This window comes from Mustelus asterias, chromosome 20 (assembly GCF_964213995.1).
Source record: "Mustelus asterias chromosome 20, sMusAst1.hap1.1, whole genome shotgun sequence".
Taxonomy (NCBI): Eukaryota; Metazoa; Chordata; class Chondrichthyes; order Carcharhiniformes; family Triakidae; genus Mustelus; species Mustelus asterias.
Genome location: NC_135820.1, coordinates 71,719,060 through 71,745,187, shown reverse-complemented (window position 1 = coordinate 71,745,187; position 26,128 = coordinate 71,719,060). Strand labels below are relative to the sequence as shown.

At 46.4% G+C, this 26,128-nt stretch overlaps 1 protein-coding gene across 4 annotated transcripts in view; it reads right to left on the bottom strand.

Moving 5' to 3' along the window:
* Positions 1-26,128, bottom strand: part of ggt7 (gamma-glutamyltransferase 7) — a 111,975-nt gene that overhangs the window by 58,915 nt on the left and 26,932 nt on the right. For all 4 annotated transcript variants that reach the window (XR_013500310.1, XM_078236810.1, XM_078236812.1 and 1 more), the window contains exons 6-13: positions 21,779-21,852; positions 19,899-20,092; positions 18,911-18,998; positions 11,759-11,886; positions 9,818-9,906; positions 5,254-5,406; positions 4,518-4,635; positions 1,346-1,483 (exon numbers count right to left, since the gene is read on the bottom strand). Coding sequence is in view for 3 of the 4 variants with exons in the window: in XM_078236810.1 (XP_078092936.1) it covers positions 1,346-1,483; positions 4,518-4,635; positions 5,254-5,406; positions 9,818-9,906; positions 11,759-11,886; positions 18,911-18,998; positions 19,899-20,092; positions 21,779-21,852 (982 nt within the window). In the remaining variant the exon portion in view is untranslated. The remainder of the gene's footprint in view (positions 1-1,345; positions 1,484-4,517; positions 4,636-5,253; positions 5,407-9,817; positions 9,907-11,758; positions 11,887-18,910; positions 18,999-19,898; positions 20,093-21,778; positions 21,853-26,128) is intronic.

Sequence of the window (26,128 nt, the reverse complement as noted above, 5' to 3'; positions counted from 1 at the left end):
TGGAGTACGTACGGCAGGGGTAGGCAGCAGCAGGGCAGGTGGGCTGGCAGCTTGCACTGCATGGGCTGCTGGAGAGGAGGATGGTGAGCCAGGTATCCCCCTTTGGATGGGAGGGGTAAGGTTCCTTGCACCCATTGGAGGCATCACAAAAAAATTGTATCTCCCCTCTTGTTTCCCCCAGCTCCCAAACAAATCCCTGCAACTTTAAACCTCACACCCGTCTCTGCAGCCCATTTGCACACCCACATATCCCCCCCCTCTCGCTGGGGCCTGTCCAAAATCCCGGGACTCATTGAAGTTCAGGATTCCCAACACTTTCTTCTCTGGGGTCTGATTGTAGTTCCAGCAGTGGCCACTACTCGATTCTGGTGCTGCTGGGAATACAGAGGTGCGGTTTCTAGGGTGGTAGCAGCAGTCCCACTCTGCAACAATTAAGGCCTCGGCCAGTACATTATTGCTGTGGAAAACCCTGGCTTCTGGTCGGTGAGGTGCCGATGGACCTTTTGGTTGGGGGCCGGGATAATCTGCCCCCATTTAAAATCCACCCCATCGGAACAGGAATACGCCATTTAGCCCCTTAAGCTTGTTGGGCCATTCTGATGGATCGTGCATTTCCTGTACCTCATCTCCTGACTTCAGATCGTTTGGTAGATTTTTGTTCGGTAACCATCTCAGTCTTGAAAGCTTGAGAGGGGATCTCATAGTAACTTACAAAGCTCTTAACAGGATTAGATGGGGCAGATTCAGAAACAAAGAATGTTCCTGATGGTGGAGGAGTCCAGAACCAGGGGTCATAGTTTTAGGATAGGGGTAAACCTTTTTGAACTGGGGTGAGGAGAAATGTCTTCACCCAGAGATTGGTGAATTCACTACCACAGAAAGTAGTTGAGGCCAAAACATTGGGTGATTTGAAGAAGAAATTAGATAGAGCTGTTGGGACTGAAGGGATATGGGGGAGAAGAGGGGATCCGGATATTGAATTTGCTGATCAGCCATGATCAAAATGAATGGCGGAGCAGGCTCGAAGAGTCGAATGGCCTCCTCCTGCTTCTAGTTTCTATGTTTCTTAGCTCCTCATTCCTTGACAGACATTGCCAGAATTTCACATTTCCCTTGCCCTGTGTGTGAAAAGGGTGCTTCCCGATCTCTCTTCCAAATGGCTCTCCCAGCTCCAATTTTAGAATTGCGTCCCTTTGTTCTCGATTCCCAAATCACAGGAAATAGTTTCTCCCCGTCTACTCTTCCAGCCCCTTTTAATATTTTGAGCACCTCAATCACGCCATCCTTCAAATCTTCTCCAGTCAAGGAAATAGAGGGAAAGTAACAGATAGTAATCCTCACTAACCTCGGTGAGGCTACTCAGAGATTTGGTTCCAAGGGAGGCTCCCAGGGAGAGGTACGTTCCACACATACCTCGTAACGGCCGTATAACAGTGGGTAACAAAAAAGACATTGGCCTTTTGCCTGCTTGGATATTATTCCTCTGAAACAAAGATAAAGACACATAAGCACCAAAATGGGGAACGGCCATTTGCTTCCGTGAATCATACAACAGATGGTTCTTTCACAGATTTGACCCAGTTCATTTACATTTCCGAGGCAGGTTTTCTGAAAAAAATCCCCTTAATGAACAGATCAAGCAAACATCAGATTATCCTTCTTAAATTACATTTATTGCCTATCCCTCGTTGCTCAGAGAGATTAGGGGTGAGTTGCCTTCTCGAAAATAACCAAATGGTTTGTTGGGTCGGGTTTAAGTGTCAGTCATTGGCTGTGGGTCTGTAGTTGTGCACAGAACAGACCCCCTAAGTAAGAAGTCTCACAACACCAGGTTAAAATCCTACAGGTTTAATCACTGGAATCACTGCTCCTTCATCAAGTGAGTGGAGCTGGTTTGAGTGATGGACTGGGCTTCGTTTACGACCCTTTGTAGTTTTTTGCGGTCTTGGACAGAGCAGGAGCCATACCAAGCTATGATACAACCAGAAAGAATGCTTTCTATGGTACATTTCTATGATACATTCTATTTACATCTGTAAAAGTTGGTAAGAGTCATAGTGGGCATGCCAACTTTCCTTAGCCTCCTGAGAAAGTAGAGGCGCTGGTGGTCTTTCTTAACTATAGCGTCGGCATGGAGGGATCAGGACAGGTTGTTAGTGATCTGGATACCTCGAACTTGAAGCTCTCGACCATTTCTACTTCATCCCCGTTGATGTAGACAGGGGCATGTTCTCCACTACGCTTCCTGAAGTCATTTAAGTCATAAAGTCACTTAATACATCAAATTTAAATTCTCCAGTTTCCATGGTGGGATTTGAATTCGTCTGAAGTCATTGCTCCAGACTTCTAGATTTACCAATCCATGCTTCGAAGCACATTATTGTAGGCGCCTAACTAACTTCCATCACCAGGACTGCATCATATCTTGGGATGGACAATAAGCGCTGCCCTTGCTAGTGATGCACCCACCCCAGGAAGGCATAAGAAAACAGACTCTGCAAAGAATTTCATAGCACCCATTTTAAAAAATCGTTTTCAAGTTTCTAAAAACTAGCATGCTCAGCAAAAGCCTTAACCCACATTGTTTAAATGAAAACGATTCCCAAATCTATAGAAGTGGATACAGTACAAAAGGGCTTTGAATGTCAACCATGATGTTTGGGTCAGCACGGCGGCACAGTGGTTAGCACTGCTGCCTCACAGCGCCAGGGACCTGGGTTCGATTCCGGCCTTGGGCGATGGTCTGTGTGGAATTTGCACGTTCTCCCCGTGTCTGCGTGGGTTTCCTCCGGGTGCTCCGGTTTCCTCCCACACTCCAAAGATGTGTAGATTAAGTGGATTGGCCGTACTAAACTGACCCTTAAGTGTCCCAAACTGTGTAGGATAGGTGGATTAACTATGGTAAATGCATAGAGTTATAAGGGTAAGGCAGAGAGGAAGGCCTGGGTGGGATGCTCTTTCGGAGGGTCAGTGCAGACTCGATGGGTTGAATGGCCTCTTTCGGCACTGTAAGGGTTTTATGAATAAATTTTTTAAAAAGAGAGTAATGAGACTTCAACAATATTTTGGAGGATTTAATCAGGTGAAATTGCCCAATGCCAGCTGGAATAAAATGGCACCTGGATGGGTAGGCCAAAGTCACATTCGATATTGGACCTAGGATTCGTTGAAGTTAGACCAGCAAGCTGCAGACACAGAACATAGAACAGTACAGCACAGAACAGGCCCTTCGGCCCACGCTGTTGTGCCGAACCTTTTCCGAAACCAAGATCAAGCTATCCCACTCCCCATCATTCTAGTGTGCATACACATACAGGTGAAGTCCATCGGTGAAGTCAGTCTACATTTCGAGCTGTTACACCACCAGTGTTGGGCAGTTCCACATTTAGCCATATTTTTCTTCAAAGGGGTTCATTGTCTTGATGGAGGCCTCCAGAGGCCCCTTTAAGATCCCAATTACGCCCCATAACCTGGTTATCCTGAAAGCAGCAAGGTTCCCATCTCTGGCATTACTCTGGGCATCCAAATTTTGTGAAGTTTTCTGAAACAGACATCCGTCTCCCTGTTTGTGTACGGAGAGGATAGGATGGAGCGTCGGCCAATTTTGTACCAGACAGTCTGGCCTTTAGTCTGGGTGGCGACTGTCCGATACTGGGTGGCTTGGTATCTGGTATTTTGTGCCTTAGTACACTTACCTCAGTGAAGCACCGGCAGGGGCCTGTCCTTGTCCTTTCCCGATTCACAATAGCCTCAAACTGACAGGGATACGGAAAAAGGTTTGTTTTCATATTTTTTCCCCTTTCACCCAACCCTGTTTTCCCTCAAACCCCAACGAATCTCTGCGCACAATGTCAACACCTGGTTCATTTTTTAAAAAATTCATTCGTGGGACATGGACGGGTGTCGCTGGCTGGGCCAGCATTTATTGCCCACCCCTAGTTGCACTTGGAAGGCAGTTGAGAGTCAACCACATTGCTGTGGCTCTGGAGTCACGTGTAAGCCAGCCCAGGTAAGGACGGCAGATTTCCTTCCCCAAAGGGACATTAGTGAACCAGATGGGTTTTTCTGACAATCGACAATGGTCTCATGGTCGTCAGTGGATTCTTAACTCCAGATATTTCTTATCGAATTCAAATTCCTGCCGTGGCGGGATTCAAACCCTGGTTCCCAGGACATTAGCCGAGTTTCTGGATTAATAGTCTAGCGATAATACCATTAGGCCATCGCCTCCCCAACTGTGGCCATGTTGCAACTATGTCTGGTATTAGTGGCCGAGGGTTTTCTGATGTGGGCCCCAGACACTCTTACTTCATTCTGTACCAATATGGAGTGTGGCACACTGCCAGTACGGTATGTGTGCGCACTTGCCAACACACTGCCCGCATTATTGGATGTTTAAATGTCTTTCACCTATAAAACAAGTGTGGTCAATGAATTTTTAGGTTAATATATTCCACAGGGATTTTGTCAGAACGAAGATGGGGAGTTATTTTAGTGGGGAAAAAACATTTCCTTACAAGGTTCACTGTGGAATTGTCCTGTGTTTTGTTTGACCAGGAGAAGTCCAACATCTGGCTGTTCAGAAGAACCCCAGAGGCCGTCATAATCCCACTTCCAAATGGTCGGTTCAGGGAGCTGCAGGATAGATAAAGAAAAGATGTATTTTGATATGAGTATTCCCGCAGACTGGGCACAGTGCTACCTCACTATGTATCCCAGAACCCTCCTGAAACTTCCCGTTCCTTGATCATTATTTAACATTTACTTCCAGCTGAAGAGTGGAAAAGAATGCGAGATTGCTGCAATCACATCTTTCACGTATCCTAAAGTAATTATTGCTCTTGAAGAGCAGGAAATGCCTGCGGAAAAGTGGTAGCCATTTTACAGAGCAAGGTCTCAGCAATAAGATGGTTGGATCAGAGGCCCAGAGGTTAAAATAGCCCAGGACTCAAATCTACAGCACCCGCCCAAACTTCAAACCAATACCATGACACGCTTCACAACATAATTCATTGTGTACCACACTTTGATATTTTGATAGGAAAAGGTGCTGTACAAATGAATGCATTATTACACTATGATCAACGGTAGGCGCAAAAAGTAATTCCTTCTCATGGCCTGATAATGGACAAGAACTCATGCAAATTGGTACAATTAAGTCAGCCACTTATAAGAATGAGCTCAATCTGATCCGACTCCCCAAGGGTCCAAATGTTTGTCTTAAAAAAAATTTACCCCCCCTTTTTTGTTTACCTCACAACAGAAACAATGAAGTCATCAGGTCCTATGACGTGTACTTGACTGGCAGAGGGACCAGTCTCCAGGGAGTAGTAGGGCAGATAGTGGGCAGGAGGGAATGCCACACTGTCGTTAATCAGCTGGTGCAGAGATTTGGCTTCTGATTTACTGGACATGCAGAGGGACGGAAGAAACAAAAGTATGTTTTCAGAGTTAAAATGGGCCAAGTTTCCACAAAAGGGTTTGACCCAATCTTCTGACGCAGCTTGGGTGCAAACACCAAAGAAACAGCACATCCTTTATCCTCTCACCCCTCATCAAAGCACAACATCCAAAGTTACATTTCTGAAAGCAGTGATTTACAGGATCCAAAGCATCAAGCAGTCACATCACGGTGCATCACAAGCACACATTGTGTCAAAGTGTTAGAAAGGCACATTTGTCTTTACAATAATACATAGTGCGGTAAAGAGAGATGTTGTCGAAGTTGGAAGTAAAATACATTCAGACACAGGGACCCATTCACTGTTGTCGAAGTGGAGGCTTTGGAGAGGGTACAGAAAAGATTTACCAGGATGTTGCCTGGTCTGGAGGGCATTAGCTATGAGGAGAGGTTGGAGAAACTTGGTTTGTTCTCACTGGAGCGACGGAGGTTGAGGGGCGACCTGATAGAAGTCTACAAGATTATGAGGGGCATGGACAGAGTGGATAGTCAGAAGCTTTTTCCCCAGGGTGGAAGAGTCAATTACTAGGGGGCATAGGTTTAAGATGCGAGGGGCAAGGTTTAAAGGAGATGTACGAGGCAAGTGTTTTTTTACACAGAGGGTGGTGGGTGCCTGGAACTCGCTGCCGGGGGAGGTGGTGGAAGCAGATACAATAGTGAGTTTTAAGGGGCATCTGGACAAATACATGAATAGGATGGGAATGGAGGGATACGGTCCCCGAAAGGGTAGGGGGTTTTAGTTCAGTCGGGCAGCATGGTCGGTGCAGGCTTGGCGGGCCGAAGGGCCTGTTCCTGTGCTGTAATTTTCTCTGTTCTTGTCATCTTGCACTCTCATTGGGTCAAATGCAAAAATATCACATTTCAAACAATCACAACAAATGATACAATAGGAGAAAGGGAGCTGATTGGTTGGCAAGCTGACTCTGATTGGGCGAGGTATTGCCATGGAGAAACCAATAGGGAACTATTCATAGGGTGGCGGGAATCTGGAATGCATTACCTGGGAAGGTAGTGGAGGCTGGAAACCTGACAACCTTTGAGAAAATACTCAATTGAGCCCTTGTAATATCATAACCATCAGGAATGTGGGACAATGGGATTAGCACCCCTTTAGTGGTAGTTATTGTTAGTGCAGACTCGATGGGCCAAAGGGCTTTTTCTGAACTATATGCCTCTATGACTCTACAGGCTGTTATAATGTAACCAATGATTATTATATATCATGATCATATAATAATAATCATGGTTAGATTTTTAATTCCAAAGATTAAAAGTACGTTTTCCAAAGGTGGATTGGCCATGCTAAATTGCCCCTTAGTGTCAGGGGGACCAGCGAGGGTAAATGCATGGCGTTATGGTGATAGGGCCTGGGTGGGAATGTGGTTGGTGCAGACTCGATGGGCTGAATGGCCTCTTTCTGCACTGTAGGATTCTATGATAACATTGGATTCTGTTATATGTAACCAACGGTAACATGCTGTGAGGGTCAGCTGACCAGCTGACCCAGTATAAATAGTAAGATCATAAGAACATAAGAAATAGGAGCAGGAGTGGGCCATCTGGCCCCTCGAGCCTGCCCCACCATTCAACAAGATCATGGCTAATCTGAAGCGAATCAGTTCCACTTACCTGCCTGCTCCCCATATCCCTTGATTCCCTTATCGATCAGAAATCTATCTACCCATGATTTAAACATATTTAACGAGGTAGCCTCCACCACTTCAATGGGCAGAGAATTCCAGAGATTCACTACCCTCTGAGAGAAGAAGTTCCCCCTCAACTCTGTTCTGAACCGGCCCCCACTTATTTTGAGGCTGTGCCCTCTAGTTCTGGTTTCCCTTCGAAGTGGAAAGAATCTCTCTACCTCTACCCTATCCAGCCCCTTCATTATCTTATAGGTCTCTATAAGATCACCCCTCAGCCTTCTAAACTCCAACGAGTACAGACCCAATCTGTTCAATCTCTCCTCATAAACCACACCCCTCATCTCCGGTATCAACCTGGTGAACCTTCTCTGCACTCCCTCCAAGGCCAATATATCCTTTCGCAAACAAGGGGACCAAAACTGCACACAGTAAGCAGATGGGGATTATGGGGAGATTGTGTGGCGATGGGGATTATGGGGAGATTGTGTGGCGATGGGGATTATGGGGAGATTGTGTGGCCATGGGGATTATGGGGAGATTGTGTGGCGATGGGGATTATGGGGAGATTGTGTGGCGATGGGGATTATGGGGAGATTGTGTGGTGATGGGGATTATGGGGAGATTGTGTGGCGATGGGGATTATGGGGAGATTGTGGGGCCCAGGGCATGGCCTGAGTGTTGGGGTAAATGAAGTTTCTTTATTCAATCTTTTTCTTTGATTTACTTTGTGGAGTTAGTTATTTTGTTGTTTGCAACTGGAGTATCCTTCCTGCTGGAAAAACACAGTCCACCCAAGCTTCCGGGTAATAAAGGCCAAGCTTTTAATATATTCCTTTTGTTTGCAGTGAATGGATCTCTGCATATGAATATATTTCACTTCTAGCAAGCATCAATGAGCCACATTACAAGCCTTATTGATTATCTTAAATTGGTTGTTAGTGTATAGAATCATAGAAACCATACAGTACAGAAAGAGGCCATTCTGCCCATCGAGTCTGCACCGACCACAATCCCACCCAGGCCCGACCCCCATAACCCCCACAGATTTACCCACTAATCCCTCTAACCTACGCATCTCAGGACAGTAAGGGGCAATTTTTTAGTGATTGGCACTCTCAGGATTATTCAGCAAGTGCTTCCCAATCACAGAATAACATCTAACAGTAAATGTTTTGGGTTGTGCAAGCCTGGGCTGGTGGTGTAAGGTCTATATGCTGCCGATTACAACAACTGAGGGGACATGCTGTTTGATTTGATCAGCTGATCAATGGGAGTAATGTCCTACACAATATATAACACTGTAAAAATGGACACTTCATGCAAGTTATAGGTGGCACAGTGGCACAGTGGTTAGCACTGCTGCTTCACAGCACCAGGGACACGGGTTCGATTCCCGACTTGGGTCACTGTCTGTGTGGAGTTTGTACATTCTTCCCGTGTCTGCGAGGGTTTCCTCTGGATTCCTCCCACAGTGCAAAGATGTACGAGTTAGGCTGATTGGCCATGCTAAATTGACCCTTAGAATGAAAATGGTAAAATCAGGCCCTAAGTGCTGAATCTGGGCGCAATTCAGATCCGTCTTGGAAATCTGTTCCCAGGCGCCCCCATTAGCACTTCGCCTGAAAAAAAAATTGCGAGTCCGAATCACGCTGTGGGCGGGGCTTAGCGCGCCCGAAACGATCGGAGCTCTGAACTGTGCATGTGCAGTTAGAAAAAAAATTTGAAAATCGCACTCCTTTCACATCACTCCCGGGCCACAAAAAGCGGATAAAGCAGCCCGGGAACGATGGCCCCCACAGACATCGCCCCACCCCCACAACATAACTTTCCCCCTTATCCACCCACTCCCCCCCCCTCGCTATCCAGACCGATCGCGACCCTCTGCCCACTTCCCCAACCCCCCCACCGATCGCTCGCAGAGTGACAGCGGGCCCCGCCTGCCCCTGCACGTCCTCCACCCCTCCCCCCCACCAGAGATCTATCTGGCCTCCCCCCCCCACCCAGAGAATGATCGGGCCATCCCCCACCCCACCCCACCCCGAGAAAGTTTGGGCCTCCCCCCCCCCCCCCCCACAAGAAAGTGATCGGGCCTCCCTCCCCCCCCGCCCCCAATCCACCAGAGATACATCTAACCCGCCTCCTCCTCCCTCCCCACCAGAGAATGATCTGGCCTCCCTCCCCACCGATCTGAGTCAGAGAGCCGTTGGAAGCTCTGAACTTACCCCTTCAGCAGCTCGAGCGCCCGAAACAGACTTTTAGCCGAGCATGTCTGTTTTGCGCCGAATCTGGACGTGCGAACGCGATGGTAAAGGGGGAAATGCTGATAAAGTTGGGCGGGCAGTTCATTAATTCAATTGAAATGCATGCGCGGACGCGGGCGCTGATCAGGTTAATGGCCTCACGCCCAACTTTGCCACGTTTTCGCGCCCGCAATGGTAAAATCGGGCCCTTAGAGTCAGGGGGATTAGCAGGGTAAATAAGTGGGGCTATGGGATAGCGGCTGGGTGGGATTGTGGTCGGTGCAGACTCGATGGGCTGAATGGCCTCCTTCTGCACTGTAAAAAAAAAGTTGTCGGGTTTTAGAAACCTCCTCACCAATACGCAGCTTTGAAATTAGGACAAGAAAATTGCACAAAATGGTGGTTCTAAGCCTTAAAATCTTTGAAATTTTCTTTCTGAAACAGTCAGTAAGGAACATGAAATCACTCACCTGATCATCTGCTCCGTTGCCTGAGTAATAGTGGAATTAAAGATAGGGTCACCTAGGCTACTCGCCAAGGCTAAGGCAATTTTCAGCGACTGTGGAAAACGGAATTGAAGAGTTAGCAGCATCCACAGACAATGCAAAATATGCCTTCACTTTGAGATGTGGGAGCTCCCTGGATTGTCAACAGGATCTGTCATGGAGCAGGAAGGTATGCACCCATAGCACAAGTCTTCAGCTCCCCCCAACCCCCACTTCGCCATTCCCAATCATTATCTCAGACACGACATCATTATCTTCAGGCGGCATGGCAGCGCAGTGGTTAGCACTGCTGCCTCACAGCGCCAGAGACCCGGGTTCGATTCTCGGCTTGGGTCACTGTCTGTGTGGAGTTTGCACATTCTCCTCGTGTCTGCGTGGGTTTCCTCGGGTGCTCCGGTTTCCTCCCACACTCCAAAGATGTGCGGGTTAGGTTAGGCCATGCTAAATTGACCCTAGTTTTGCGGGGAATTAGCAGGGTAAATATGTGGGGTTCCGGGGATAGGATGAGGTTGTTATCGGGGCAGACTTGATGGGCCGAATGGCCTCCTTCTGTACTGTAGGGATTCTATGAAGTACACTTGCTTCTGGAGCATTCCCTTCAACTTTCTTTGCCTTGCCATCCCTCCACAATTGGATGGTTCTTAAAAGGGAGGCGATGGCCTTGTGGTATTATCGTTAGAAACTCAGCTAATGTTCTGGGGACCCGGGTTCGAATCCAGCCATGGATGATGGTGGAATCTGAATTCAATAAAAAATATCTGGAATTAAGAATCTACTGATGACCATGAAACCATTGTCAACTGTCGGGAAAACCCATCTGGTTCACTAATGCCCTTCAGAGAAGGAAATCTGCCCTCCTTACTTGGTCTGGCCTCCAGAGCCAGGGCCACAGCAATCTGGTTGACTCTCAACTGTCCTCAGGCAACCCGGCATAGGCAATAAATGCTGGCCAGCCAGTGATGTGAATGAATAAAAAAAAACTTTCCCTTCAACAGCGGCTTTCAGACATTCCCACAAATTTAACTTCCTCCTAGTCTGTTGTCCATTTTTTATATTTTCTGCCCAACCCAGGATTCAGGGACATGGGCTATAATTTGCCTGAATCTCCCCCCCTCCAAGGACCTGGGTCAGGCATGGCTCCTGGTGGTAACCGTCACTGAAATACCTGAAGGAGAGTGAGCCACTTAAAAGGGACGCAAGTGCTACAAAGGTCGGTGATGGATGTTCTTTAAAGACTTGGCTTGACCGAGACAGTCTCTCCTGTGGCCTCCAAAATCCCCTTAAGATAGGGAGGCACTGCACATATCTATTAGCCACTGAAAGCTTCGGAAATAAATACCTAAAGTTTATTTATTTATTAGTCATAAGTAGGCTTACATCAACACTGCAATGAAGTTACTGTGAAAATCCCCTAGTCGCCACACTCCGGCGCCTGTTCGGGTACACCGAGGGAGAATTTAGCATGGCCAATGCACCTAACCAGCACGTCTTTGGACTGTGGGAGGAAACCGGAGCATCCGGTGGAAACTCACGCAGACACGGGAGAATGTGCAAACTCCGCATGGACAGTGACCCAAGCCGGGAATTGAACCCGGGTCCCTGGAGCTGTGAGGCAGCAATGCTAACCACTGTGCCACAGTGCCGCCCACCTTACAGTATAAAAGACAGAAATCAAGATCAAAAAAGTATATTTCCAATTTAATTTTGGAAACATTTTTTGCACACCCTGTTTATATAAATCCGCATGTGTATTATAACACAGTCGTAATCTTTGTTCATTTTTGACTGATTAACAGATGTCCTCCTTATCTTTCAGAAATGCTACAAACCTGCTTAAAAACTGAAATATTCACTCTCAAACTAGTTGGATTAGTGATGCTGTACCATGCCCCCCACAACTCCTACCTCAGTGAGTAAGTGGTAGGTCAGATTCCTGGTTGCCTGGGCTGTTACGTTAAATCCCTCCAAAATGTTGAGGGCAGCAACAAGCGCGGGTCCTGCGTGTGGGGGCGGGGCAGTGAGCACAAAGTGACCTGAAAGAAAGCAGAAAGTTAAATGCAGCTTTCAGTTTTAAAAAAAGACTTTCATTTTCATAGTGCCCTTCACAACCACCAGATCCAGCCAATGCACCACACTGTTGTAACCTCGGAAACGTGGCAGCCATTTTGTACATATGTGATAGTGACCAGAAAAATTGGACGTTGCTGTGTGTGATGTTGATTGAAGGGTAAATATTGGCCAGGACACCAGGGGTAACTCCTCTGCTCTTTATCAAAATAGTGCCACGGGACCTTTCACATCCACCCTGGAAAGGAGATGGGGCTTTGGTTTGATGTCTCATCCTAAAAGAGTGCATCTTTGACAATGTAAAGCTCCCTTGGCACTAGACCTTTGGGCTGAAGCCTTGGAGCAGAATTTGAGCCCAGAACCTTGTGACTCAGAGACAAGTGTGCTGCCAACTTAGCCACAGCCGACTCTCACCTTGGGGTGAGCCAGGATGAAGGGTGAGCGACTTCCTAAAGAAAGTCTATGAGCCGACAGGTTTGATTGCCTTCTCCTGCCCAACCCCTTTGGTGGGAAACACACAAGCCAGTTAGCAATCGTGGTGAAATTTGGCAAGCTGATAATTCAGAACTAAGTAGTAAGAGAGGGACAAGTGTATCAAGCGATTCAAAGAATGAAAAACAGACAACCACAAAAATAAAGTTTTGCAGGGTGGTTGTTAGATGATGTAGCACCTCTCATCTTCCTTAACTTTCAATGAAAGCATTGGGAAGACTACCCACTAAAAAAAGATAGGAAAGAAACTGCTTTCCTACCCTTTTAGTAGGTAGTCCTCGCAATGCATATATAGCATTTCGCACAAACTCAGGACATCCCAAAATGCTTTACATTCCTTTAATGTAGTCATAGAATCCAAACAGTGCAGAAGGAGGCCACTTGGCCCATCAAGTCTGCACCGACCACAATCACACCCAGGCCCCATTTCCATAACCCCACATATTTACCCTGCTAACCCCCCTGACACCCGGGTCAATTTAGCATGACCCAATCAACCTAACCCGCACATCTTTGGACTGTGGGAGGAAAGTGGAGCACCCGGAGGAAACCCACGCAGACACGAGGAGAACGTGCAGACTCCACACAGACAGTGACCCAAGCCGGGAACTGAGCCCAGGTCCCTGGCACGGTGAGGCAGCAGGGCTAACCACTGTGCCACCGTGCCGTCACTGTTATAACGTAGGGTTTAGTTTTGATGAAGGCAAAAAGAGGAAGAGCTGTTTGACTAGGATATGACTCTTTTTCAAACCTTCCCATAGGTTTGCTGGCAACCAGCTAAATTTCTCGGCTCACCAATACCATCTTCTTAAACTACCCTCCCCTCCCCTCGCCTTCAACAATAAGTGCCAGGAGATCATGGGCTTGTTTCACACAAAAGAATCGAGACTGTGCAGTTAGCCAATTGTCACCCTCACCCAGCACATCAGGCAAATTGCCCCAATCTTCCCAGCTGCCCGACCTGAGAACTCGAATCTTCTTCTCAATTCTGTTCCATCTGTTGCCTTGTCTCACTGAGTTTATCCTGCCCATAAGACTCAATCCTATTCCAGCCAAGCTACAGATCACCTAACTTGCCTCCTTGTGCCCGATGTTAGCCGACATTGTTAACGGTTCCCGCTCTCGCCACCTTTCAATCTGATTTCATCATCCCGCTTCTCAAATTTCCCACCTTTGACCCCCTCTGTCCTTGTAAACTACCGCCTAATCTCCAACCTCCCCTTCCTCTCCAAAGGATATAAACTGAATGTTGAAAGAGGCAGTTCATTCAGCTGCAAAGTAATCTGTTTCCAATTCCCCTACAGGTGTACAGAAAATTAATTAAAATGAACACCATGCACGCATTCTCTCTGACTGGAACGCAGCATCACGCCCCCATTGCCCGCTTGAGCGGAAAGATCTCAGTACCTTCATGTTTGTCGGTTCAGATCTCGCAGAGAGAGGGATGGGCCTAAATCTGTGCCGAACCTTTCTGGAACTCCTTGCTTGAATCCTTCCAACCCGGCTTCCTGCCTTGATATAATACTGAAATAATCCTAATGTTCTATAGGGAGGAAATAGCTTGATCTGGGTTTCAGACAAAGCTCGGCACAATATCGTGGGCCGAAGGGCCTGTTCTGTGCTGTACTGTTCTATGTTCCATGAAATCCACTAATGGCATTCGTTGTGACTTTGACTGTGGTAAACTATTCCTTCCCTTCCTTGGACACAACTGACCACACCATCCTCCTCCATCACCTTTCCTTCAGCATCCTGCTCAGTGGCTTTGGCCTTGCTTGATTCCTCTCATCAAATGATAGGCAGAGAATCACTTGCACTGGCTTCCTTCACACTCCCATGCCATCACCCAAGGATCTGTCCTTGGCCCCTTCTGTTTCTCAGCTATGTGTTACTCCATGTTGATATCATCCAAAAAAAGAATCATCAGCTTCCACAAGGACATTGATGACACGAAGTTCTGTCTCACCACTACCTCACTGGACCCATTCACTGTCTCTGAGCTGTCAGACTGATTGTCCAATACCCAACAAGTGTAGGTTTATCTATTAGTGTCACAAGTAGGCTTATATTAACACTGCAATGAAGTTCCTGTGAAAATCTGAGTGGCACGGTGGCACAATGGTTAGCACTACTGCCTCACAGTGCCAGGAACCCGTGTTCGATTTCTAGCTTGAGTCACTGTCAGTGCGGGAGTCTGCATGTTCTCCCCGTGTCTGCGTGGGTTTCCTCCGGGTGCTCTGGCTTCCTCCCACAGTTCAAAGATGAGTGGATTGGCCATGATAAATTGCCCCTTAGTGTTAGGGGGACTAGCTAGGGTAAATCCGAGGCGTTATGGGAATAGGGCCTGGGTGGGATTGTGGTCGGTGCCGACTCGATGGGCCGAATGGCCTCCTCCTGCACTGTAGGGATTCTATGAGATGAGCAGAAATTTCCTTTAACTCTATGTCGAAATCACTGAAGCAAATCTTTTGGTCCCCGTTGCATACTCTGATGCCAGGTCACCGTTTCTAAACTTGGCAACTGTTTAACCTGAACCAGATGGCCCACAATCTTGGGTGTTTTATTTGATTTCCTTTCTGACCACATATCCGTGCCATTGCCAAGACTGCCGAGATCCACCTCCTTTCAATCACCCTGCTCAGCCATGCCTTTACCACCTCTAGGCTAGACTATTAGAATGCTCTCACGGCCATTCACAATAAATTTACCCTCATCCAAAACTCACGCCCATATCTTACAGTGCTCAAAGTCTCACGCCCCTTTCACTCTTACCAATTCCAGCTTCCATCCATCAATGCCCCAAATGTGAAATAGAACAAAGAAAAGCTACAGCACAAACAGGCCCTTCGGCCCACAAGTTGCGCCGAACATGTCCCTACCTACTAGGCTTACCTATAATATTGAACCTATAATATTGAACCAATATTTCTCTTCGGTGTTCACGCAAGGGGACATGAATATAGCTGAGGAGGACACTGGGTTGCAAGGGAGTAGAATAGACAGTATTACAGTTGATAAGGAGGATGTGCAGGATATTCTGGAGGGTCTGAAAATAGATAAATCCCCTGGTCCGGATGGGATTTATCCAAGGATTCTCTGGGAGGCAAGAGAAGTGATTGCAGAGCCTCTGGCTCTGATCTTCAGGTCGTCGTTGGCCTCTGGTATAGTACCAGAAGATTGGAGGTTAGCGAATGTTGTCCCATTGTTTAAGAAGGGGAACAGAGACTTCCCCGGGAATTATAGACCGGTGAGTCTCACTTCTGTTGTCGGCAAGATGTTGGAAAAAATTATAAGGGATAGGATTTATAGTTATTTGGAGAGTAATGAATTGATAGGTGATAGTCAGCATGGTTTTGTGGCAGGTAGGTCGTGCCTTACTAACCTTATTGAGTTTTTTGAGAAAGTGACCAAGGAGGTGGATGGGGGCAAGGCAGTGGACGTGGTATATATGGATTTTAGTAAGGCGTTTGATAAGGTTCACCATGGTAGGCTTCTGCAGAAAATGCAGATGTATGGGATTGGGGGTGATCTAGGAAATTGGATCAGGAATTGGCTAGCGGATAGGAAACAGAGGGTGGTGGTTGATAGTAAATATTCATCATGGAGTGCGGTTACAAGTGGTGTACCTCAGGGATCTGTTTTGGGGCCACTGCTGTTTGTAATATTTATTAATGATCTGGATGAGGGTATAGTTGGGTGGATTAGCAAATTTGCTGATGACACCAAAGTCGGTGGTGTGGTAGACAGTGAGGAAGGGTGTCGTAGTTTGCAGGAAGACTTAGACAGGTTGCAAAGTTGGGCCGAGAGGTGGCGGATGGAGTTTAATGCGGAGAAGTGTGAGGTAATTCACTTTGGTAGGAATAACAGATGTGTTGAGTATAGGGCTAACGGGAGGACTTTGAATAGTGTGGAGGAGCAGAGGGATCTAGGTGTATGTGTGCATAGATCCCTGAAAGTTGGGAATCAAGTAGATAAGGTTGTTAAGAAGGCATATGGTGTCTTGGCGTTTATTGGTAGGGGGATTGAATTTAGGAGTCGTAGCGTTATGTTGCAACTGTACACAACTCTGGTGCGGCCGCACTTGGAGTACTGTGTGCAGTTCTGGTCCCCACATTACAGGAAGGATGTGGAGGCTTTGGAGAGGGTGCAGAGGAGGTTTACCAGGATGTTGCCTGGTATGGAGGGGAGATCCTATGAGGAGAGGCTGAGGGATTTGGGATTGTTTTCGCTGGAAAGGCGGCGGCTAAGAGGGGATCTTATTGAAACATATAAGATGATTAGAGGTTTAGATAGGGTGGATAGTGATAGCCTTTTTCCTCTGATGGAGAAATCCAGCACGAGGGGGCATGGCTTTAAATTGAGGGGGGGTAGTTATAGAACCGATGTCAGGGGTAGGTTCTTTACCCAGAGGGTGGTGAGGGATTGGAATGCCCTGCCAGCATCAGTAGTAAATGCGCCTAGTTTGGGGGCGTTTAAGAGATCCGTAGATAGGTTCATGGACGAAAAGAAATTGGTTTAGGTTGGAGGGTCACAGTTTTTTTTTTTTTAACTGGTCGGTGCAACATCGTGGGCCGAAGGGCCTGTTCTGCGCTGTAATGTTCTATGTTCTATGTTCTATGTTCTATAACCCTCTATCTTACTAACTTCCATGAACTTATCCAAAAGTCTCTTAAAAGACCCTATCGAATCCGCCTCCACCACCACTACCGGCAGCCGATTCCACACACCCACCACCCTCTGAGTGAAAAACTTAGCCCAAACATCTCCTCTGTACCTACTCCCCAGCACCCTAAATCTGTGACCTCTTGTGGTAACCATTCCAGCCCTGGGTAAAAGCCTCTGAGAATCCACTCTATCAATACCTCTCAACATCTTATACGCCTCTATCAGGTCACCTCTCATCCTTCGCCTCTCCAAGGAGAAAAGACCTAGCTCTCTCAACCTATCCCCATAAGGCATGCCATCTAATCCAGGCAACATCCTTGAAAATCTCCTCTGAAATCCTCATCCTTGTTTTCCAATCTCCCCATACTCTCACCCCTCCCAATCTCTGCAACCATTCTCCAGCCCTACAAGTTGTCGCCTTCTCAAGGGCAATTAGGGATGGGTAAATTAATGCTGGCTTAGCCAGTAGCACCCACATCATGTGAATGAATAATATAAGTTCTCTGCTCTCCTCTGGTTCTGGTCTCCTGTGCATACCCAATTTTAATTTCTCCTTTCCTTTCTCAAGTTGATCCTTATAAGCTGCTTCTTTGACCAAGTTTTTGGTCATCTGTTCTGATATTTCCTTGGGTGGTTTTGGTGTCAAAGTACTCTTTATTGATATTGCTAACTTAACGCCTTGAGGCATTTTGCTATGTTAAGTATTAATAGAAGTAAGTTTTAGCTTGTGGTTGTTGAACAGGGACGCAATGCTTCAGTTGTGTCAGCTGTAATATGGCATCTCAGGAACATAGCACTCCCTCTGTTCAGTACGAGTGTCAGCCAAGACTACATGTTCAAGTCCTAGATCAGATTTTGAACTGATGACCTCAGAAATGTTGGTGTCAACAACGGACTGAAACTAATACCATAGCATCTTAAGAAATCTGATCACAAACCTCACATAATTTGGATAAGTGTGAGGTTATTCACTTTGGAAGCAAAAACAAGGCGGCAGATTACTACCTGAATTGCTGTAAATTGGGAGGAGAGTACGCAGCGGGACCCGGGTGTCCTTGTGCATCAGTCAAGGAAGGTAAGCATGCAGGTGCAGCAGGCGGTAAAGAAGACAAATGGCCTTCATTGCGAGAGGTTTCATATGCAGGAGCAAGAATGTGTTGTTACAATTATACAGAGCATTTTTGAGGCCACACCTAGAGTATTGTGAGCAGTTTTGGCCTCCTTTTCTGAGGAGGGATGTTCTTGCTCTCGAGGGAATGCAGTGAAGGTTTACCAGGCTGATTCTGGGGATGGCGGGACTGATGTATGAGGAGAGATTGACTAGGTTAGGATTGTTTTCGCTGAAATTCAGATGAATAAGGGGGGGATCTCATAGAGACTTACAAAATTCTAACAGGACTAGACAGGGTAGATGCAGGAAGGATGTTCCCAACGGCCGGGGTGTCCAGAACCAGGGGTCACAGTCTGAGGATACAGGGTAGACCATTTAAGATGTAGATGAGGAGACATTTCTTCACCCAAAGAGTGGTGAGCCTGTGGAATTCATTACCACAGGAAGTAGTTGATGCCAAAACACTGAATGTATTCAAGAGGCGGCTGGATATAGCACTTGGGGCAAATGGGATCAAAGGTTATGGGGAGAAAGCAGGATTAGGCGATTGATATGGTCGATCAGCCATGATCGTAATGAATGGCAGAGTAGGCTCGAAGGGCCGAATGGCCTCCTCCTGCTCCTATCTTCTATGTTTCTATATACAGAGATAAGAAACTCCTGAACTCGAGGTTCAGATTCAATTAGCCCCTCCCAATCTACAAACAGAGATCAATTCAGACCTTGGTATGATCCTTCAATGGGCTTCTCAATAATCACGCTGTAATTGGCGAAATCCTCCACGGAGAGTACTCCACCTTTACTCCGAACCTAAAGCGAAACAAGGGCAGAGACAGTCAGTCCTAGTGCACCGGCAAGTCGAAATCCCTGGCATGGACATCTATTCTACGCACTGTCATTGAATCCTGAAGAGGGAATATCATAACTACTTCACCAATAAGTGCAATGCTGGGATACAGATAACGCTGAGACCAGATTTACTAGGATTTGATGGTTTCAGTTATCAGGAGAGGCTGGATAGACTGGGACTTTTTTTCTCTGGAGCGTAGGAGGCTTAGGGATGATCTTATAGAGGTCTATAAAATAATGAGGGGCATAGCTCAGCTAGATTGTTAATATCTTTTCCCAAAGGTAGGGGAGTCTAAAGCTAGAGGACATAGGTTTAAGGTGAGAGGGGAGAGATACAAAAGGGTCCAGAGGGGCAATTTCTTCACACAGAGGGTGATAAGTGTCTGGAATGAGCTGCCAGAGGTAATAGTAGAGGCGGGTACAATTTTGTCTTTTAAAAAACATTTAGACAGTTACATGGGTTAGATGGGTATAGAGGGATATGGGCCAAACGTGGGCAATTGGGACTAGCTTAGTGGTTTAAAAAAAAGAGGAGCACGGACAAGTTGGGCCGAAGGGTCTGTTTCAATGCTGTAAACCTCTATGACTCTATGAGTTGGCCAGTGTTTGTCCAATGGACGGACACAATGCTGCGGATCAGTAGTGAAGCCGTGAGTGTATTATGCTATTATCCATTGCTGCAGTCCGTAGGAATCTATTCTGTAGGAATCCCACGTCACAATGTGCTCCAAGTAGTTATGTGTTTATCCAGTCGTTGACCACTTTACAAAGATCAAACAAGTCTACATTTTAATTGCTACTATAAACAATCGAGAGGCCCTGGAGCTTGAAAAGTTGATGATGACAGAAATAACTCTTCACCTCAGAAGCCATCTCCTCTGTGACGTTTCCATTGTAAAACGCTGAGACGCCCTCGGAACCAACTGCATTGAAAATGGTTGCCAGATCCAAACGTTTCATGAAAGCTCCTGGATGTAATGGTTGCCCTTGTGGCAGGAAGGTTTCACGGAATGTATCCGACATATTTTTGTCCTTAACTTGATCAATTGCTTTAGCTGGAATAACGGAAGCCCAATAAAAAGTTAGTAATTAAGTCAGATCAATGAAGGATCATGATTCACTTAAAAATATTTCCAGAACAAAAAATATTTAATTACTTCGATTTGATTTATTATTGTCACATGTATTAACATTCAGTGAAAAGTATTGTTTCTTGCACGCTCTACAGACTAAACATACCGTTCATAGAGAAGGAAACGAGAGAGTGCAGAATGTAGTGTTACAGTCATAGCTGGGGTGCAGAGAAAGATCAACTTAATGCGAGGTAGGTCCAATCAAAAGTCTGACAGTAGAAGGGAAGAAACTGTTCTTGAGTCGGTTGGTACGTGACCTCAGACTTTTGTATCTTTTTCCCGACGGAAGAAGGTGGAAGAGAGAATGTCCGGGGTGCGTGGGGTCCTTGATTATGCTTATAATTATACTTAATGAACCGTGTACTGATATTTTAATTACCCTTATTACTGGCTACCTGGGAATGCACTAAAATCAAATTGCAGAGCTCACTTAATTAACTTAGAAAGCAACATTTGACTCCAAGAGATTTTCCTTTTGTACATCTCACCTCAATATCATGTTCTCTCCCCATCTCATTCTCCCAAAACACTTGTTCTGTCTCACTCAACAGCAGAAGGTTGGCAAGTATAAAAACAATACAATTTGTATGAGATAAACTATTTCTTGCCCGTCCCCACCTCTCCCTTCCCAATCCATCTCTCAGAGACTCCCCTAAATCCATCCCTCAAGACCAACATGCTTCGAGTTCTCTGGCTAGCTTGCTGAGTTATCTCTGATTCCACCTTTTTCTTCACACCCAGATCTCCGAAGTCAGCTACCTGTTTGAAGTCTTCAAAGCCACCCCTCTCTGCAAGGAAGACTAGATCTTCAAGATGTCATTGTCTGTTCCACATATCTGTCCTGTCATTGGTTGTAGCCATTGCATCCGTCCATAAAAATCCCAAGCAAGTGCATATCAGAAGCGGAGAGAAAATGCAAAAGGAGAGGGAATGCCAAGCCAGCAAATGGTCCAAAACGCAATCATTTGCAGTATCCTGTCCTATTTACAACAGAACCTACCAGGTGTAGATCAGCTGTAACAGTTAACTACACACCTACTGGAACCTTGTCAAACACCCCAGATGATGAACATGGTCATCTTTGCCTCTGAGAACAAACAAGATGACATCAGTAAGAAGTCTAACAACACCAGGTTAAAGTCCAACAGGTTTATTTGGAATCACGAGCTTTTGGAGCGCTGCTCCTTCATCAGGTGAGTGCTCTGAAAGCTTGTGATTCCAAATAAACCCGTTGGACTTTAACCTGGTGTTGTGAGTCTTCTTACTGTGCCCACCCCAGTCCAACGCCGGCATCTCCACATCAAGATGACATCAGCAATCTCCTCAAAATAGTCAAGTGCTTATCTGGAGCTAACTGCTTCATAAAGTTCCACACACACAAGATTCACTGCTCTCCAACAACACCACCCTTTCAGAACTGTACTCATGCTCTCTGTATCTCCTGGATCACTCTAACCTTTCCAAATCCCATTTGAACACTTGAGATTCATTCAATGTCTTTTTTAATCATTAAGATCCTGGTCTTGAAGAGAGGAATCACAGTGCCCCTGAGGCAGCAGCATGCTTGCATTGAATTTCACATTTTAGGAAAAATGTCATTGAACCTACCAAGTTCTTGTGTAACATTGAAACCTTCTTGTGCAACCTTCGCTACTGCAGCCATTAACTCAGACCAGGAGATTCTGGAGAAATGATAAAATAACAGGAAAATAAATCTCAGGACAGTCTTGAATAGCTCATTCACTTCCTGTTCAGAAGTCTTGGCTGGAGCCTTCCGCCCACCGTTCATGCCGGGAAGGTCTTCCAGTCCCGCCAATGGCGCACCCTTGCCTTGGGTTTCACAGCAGTGAGGGTTGCAGAAAACGGGAAACCCCGTTGACAACAGCAGATCCCACCACCGGCTGCCTCCATCGCGAAACGTGTTGCTTGGAAAACCCCATCCCTCGCCTCCCGATGCCTCAATGGCCATGTCTATATTCCCCATTCAACTTTCATATGTAAACTGTCACAATATGGCTGTTCCCTGTGGATTGAGTTCCTGAAGGCCACCTCCTACATGCATCACTATCTTCCATGTATGAAAAGCTTTTGCTAACCAACTATCTTTCTAACCAAGGGTGTCAAGGAATATGGAGTTGGGTCGCAAAACAGCCAGAATCTCATTAAATTGTTGTATAGTCACAAGGGGCTAAATGGCCTCTGTAGTATAAGAGTCTTGCACAGAAAAAGTTAATGTGGAAGTGAGTACAGCACCGCACACACTGTGATGCAGGAGAATGCATGCCCTGCAGCTAGAGGGCAGTGTGGTGCTAGACAGAGCTGTGTGTAGCAGCAAGCACGGGGACAGCTCCTAGCTTGGACCTTGATTGTACCTATGTATGTAGCTTCTTGTACTTAATAAAAAATTTTTTTATACTTTTCCAATTCAATCAAATCAAATCCAATTCAGAGTCTCAACAAGTTGAGACATTTCAGATCCAGGCTGACAAGACAGGGCGAGCGACCAAACCACCCTGTCCTGGGCCTGATCTACATGAGCCAAGCTGATTGGAGAAGGGGGAGGTTCCTCCTCCAAGACTTGAGCTCATTTGCATCTTAGCCAAAAGGCCGAGATGCCGCTTTTAAAAATTGCTTCATATGAAACATATGAAGCCTCAGTGTAACCCAATGACCCCGACCAAGTGCGGCCGACCATGGGCTGCCGACCATACTACACTTGATCCCAGCCAAAATACTTACTGTTAAGCTACCTAAGACTATGAACACTTCAATAAGGCCTATCGAACTAGACCCAGTATCTTACAACAGCCTCCTCCTTTTCCTCGGACTTGGAATAATGCCACAGGCAATTTAACAGTACCATGCAAAACTGCAGATTTTTCACAGATGATCCATCTTACTATATAAGCATTCACTTAATTATGTTCCGTAATTACACAAAAGCCGGATTCTATATTACATTGGAATGGAGCTTTAGCTGAAGTCGTTTGACTGCTTATTGATATTTGTACTGTTTTAAAGGCATACACTGTGTTAGCAAACTCGCTTTTCAACTATCTGAATTCCAATTTTCCAAACCCTTTTCCATTCCTAAGGGGAGGAAAACAAGTCATTCCCTTTCACCCTGTTCGAGTCAGATTCAGTTTCTAAAATTTATTTAGTAGCGTCACAAGTAGGCTTACATTAACACTGCAATGAAGTTACTGTGAAAATTGCCACACTCCGGCGCCTGTTCGGGTACACTGAGGGAGAATTTAGCATGGCCAATGCACCCTAACCAGCACGTCTTTACTAATTACTAAGTCTCCCCCCATTTTGCGCCTCTTTCAGACCGTGGGAGGAAACCAGGGCACCCGGAGGAAACCCACACAGACACGGGGAGCACGAGCAGATTCCTCACAGACAGTGAGCCAAGCCAGGAAGCGAACCCGGGTTCCTGGCGCTGGATTATTTCACACACTGTAACCCTTGTTACAAGGTTGGGTAAAATGAATTCACAAGGGAAATGTGGCCTCGCTCTCTCTCCCACAATTTGTTTTCCTGTTTCACTGTCCCACAATACTATGGTTTTATCAGTTGAGGTTGAAAACCTGTGTTTTTTCCCCCCTCTGAGACTAGATGACGTTATTGTGGGCAGTCAAATTTCAGTTCCTGTTGGGTATGAGCCCAGAGTGCAAAAAAGTGCTTAAGGTATGGCAAAATGGTCATTTCAAAATCAAGAAAAATGGTTGACGTGTGAAATATAGTCCAGTGTGTCCTTACAAAAATAGCATCAAGAGGAGTTCCTGGAATGGACCATTGGAGACTTGGGCCGGAATTTGACCGGCACACCCTTCCCGGAATCGGGGCGGGCGGGGCTCACAGAACGGCATTCTCCGTTGGCCTCGGGCAGGATCTTACGAGCCTCGGGCAGGCGAGGCGGTAAAATTCCAGTATTGGTCTGGGACAGCTGTATGATCTTTCCTTATTCCACATTTCCACTTGCACTCGATTGAATGTGGATGCCATATTGGAAAAATAGCCAAATTTAATCCTGATGTAGCTAATCCTTTACTTTTCGCAAAACACTTGGGCAATAATTTCAGCTCACATTCTTTTCTTTAAACTTTATTTATTAGTGTCGGCACGGTGGCTCAGTGGTTAGCACTGCTGCCTTACAGCACCAGGAACCCGGGTTCAATTTCGGCTTGGGGGTCACTGTCTGTGCGGAGTCTGCACGTTCTCCCCGTGTCTGTGTGCGTTTCCTCCGGGTGCTCCGGTTTCCTCCCACACTCCAAAGATGTGCAGGTTGGGTGGATTGGCCATGCTAAATTGCCCCTGAGTGTCAGGGGGACTAGCTCGGGTAAATAAATGGGGTTATGGGGATAGGATCCGGGTGGGATTATGGTTGGGGCAAACTTGATGGGCCGAATGGCCTCCTTCTGCAGTGTAGGGATTCTATGATTTCTATGAGTGTCACAAGTACCTAACCAGCACGTCTTTCGGACTGTGGGAGAAAACCGGAGCACCCGGAGGAAATTCACGCAGACACAGGGAGAACGTGCAGACTCCGCACAGACAGCGACCCAAGACGGGAAACAAACCCGGGTCCCTGGCGCTGTGAGGCAGCTGTGTTAACTACTGTGCTGCCATTCTCTCGTCTCATTTTAAATTTTAAAAAAATGTATTCCCTCCTTTAAGTTACAAAGCCAATGCACAGAGTGGACTGGGCAAACTTGAACCCATTCCTTTCTTGCTCTAAAAACCAAATTCAAATTCCAATTGAATTGGGGCAGCACAGTGGTTAGCGCTGCTGCCTCACAGCGCCAGGGAGCCGGGTTCGATTCCCGGCTTGGGTCACTGTCTGTGTGGAATCTGCACGTTCTCCCCGTGTCTGCGCAGGTTTCCTCCGGGTGCTCCGATTTCCTCCCACAGTCCAAAGATGTGCAGGTTAAGTTGATTGGCCATGCTAAACTGCCCCTTGGTGTCAAGGGGATTAGCAGGGTAAATACATGGGGTTGTAGGGATTGGGCCTGAGTGGGATTGTGATCGGTGCAGACTCGATGGGACGAATGGCCTCCTTCTACGCTGTAGGGTTTCTATGAATCCAATTCATGGTCCCCCCACAAGAGAGAGAAACAAGATCCAAGCTGACAAGTTAAGGCATTGGACCCATCTTGGGCCTGGTCTCACTTTAAATTTCCTTTTCTTTCTTATTGTTCCTAGGCCATCCCTCTTTTAAAGTTCAAAGTATTTGTATTCTAATACAGTGCCCCCCACCTGTCATTCTGGTGATGGGATCTGCATCAGTAACTCACTGGAAATCAGCTCCAAAGGGTGATTTTTCAGGCAATCTGAAGATTTTGAATTCTGTCAGACTCAACCAATCAAACTTGGATGTGACTTTTTAACCAATGCCCATTTCCCAGTGTTGTTTGGAACTTTGGGCCCAATTTTAAGGTCTTCTCTTAAACTCTTCAAAATAAAAAAAATAGATCCTTCAATATAATTATTTTTGGAGGAAAATATAATGCTACAGAACCTGGGACAGCACGGTGGTACAGTGGTTAGCACTGCTGCCTCACAGCGCCAGGGACCCAGGTTCGATTCCCGGCTTGGGTCACTGTCCGTGCAGAGTCTGCACGTTCTCCCTGTGTCTGCGTGGGATTCCTCTGGGTGCTCCGGTTTCCTCCCACAGTCCGAAAGACGTGCGGATTAGGTGCATTAGCCTGAACAAGCGCCGGAGTGTGGCGACTCAGGGAATTTTACAGTAACTTCATTGCAGTGTTAATGCAAGTTTTACTTATGACGAATAAATAAATAAACTTATAGTGTTGCTGCCATGTTGGAACAAGATGCCAGGGTTCTACATCTTAACCAAAATAATTAGTATTCGGATTCAGTCAGACGCAACCAATCAAACTTGGGTGTGACTTTTTAACTGATGCTTATTTTCCAGTGCTGTATTGAACTTAGGAA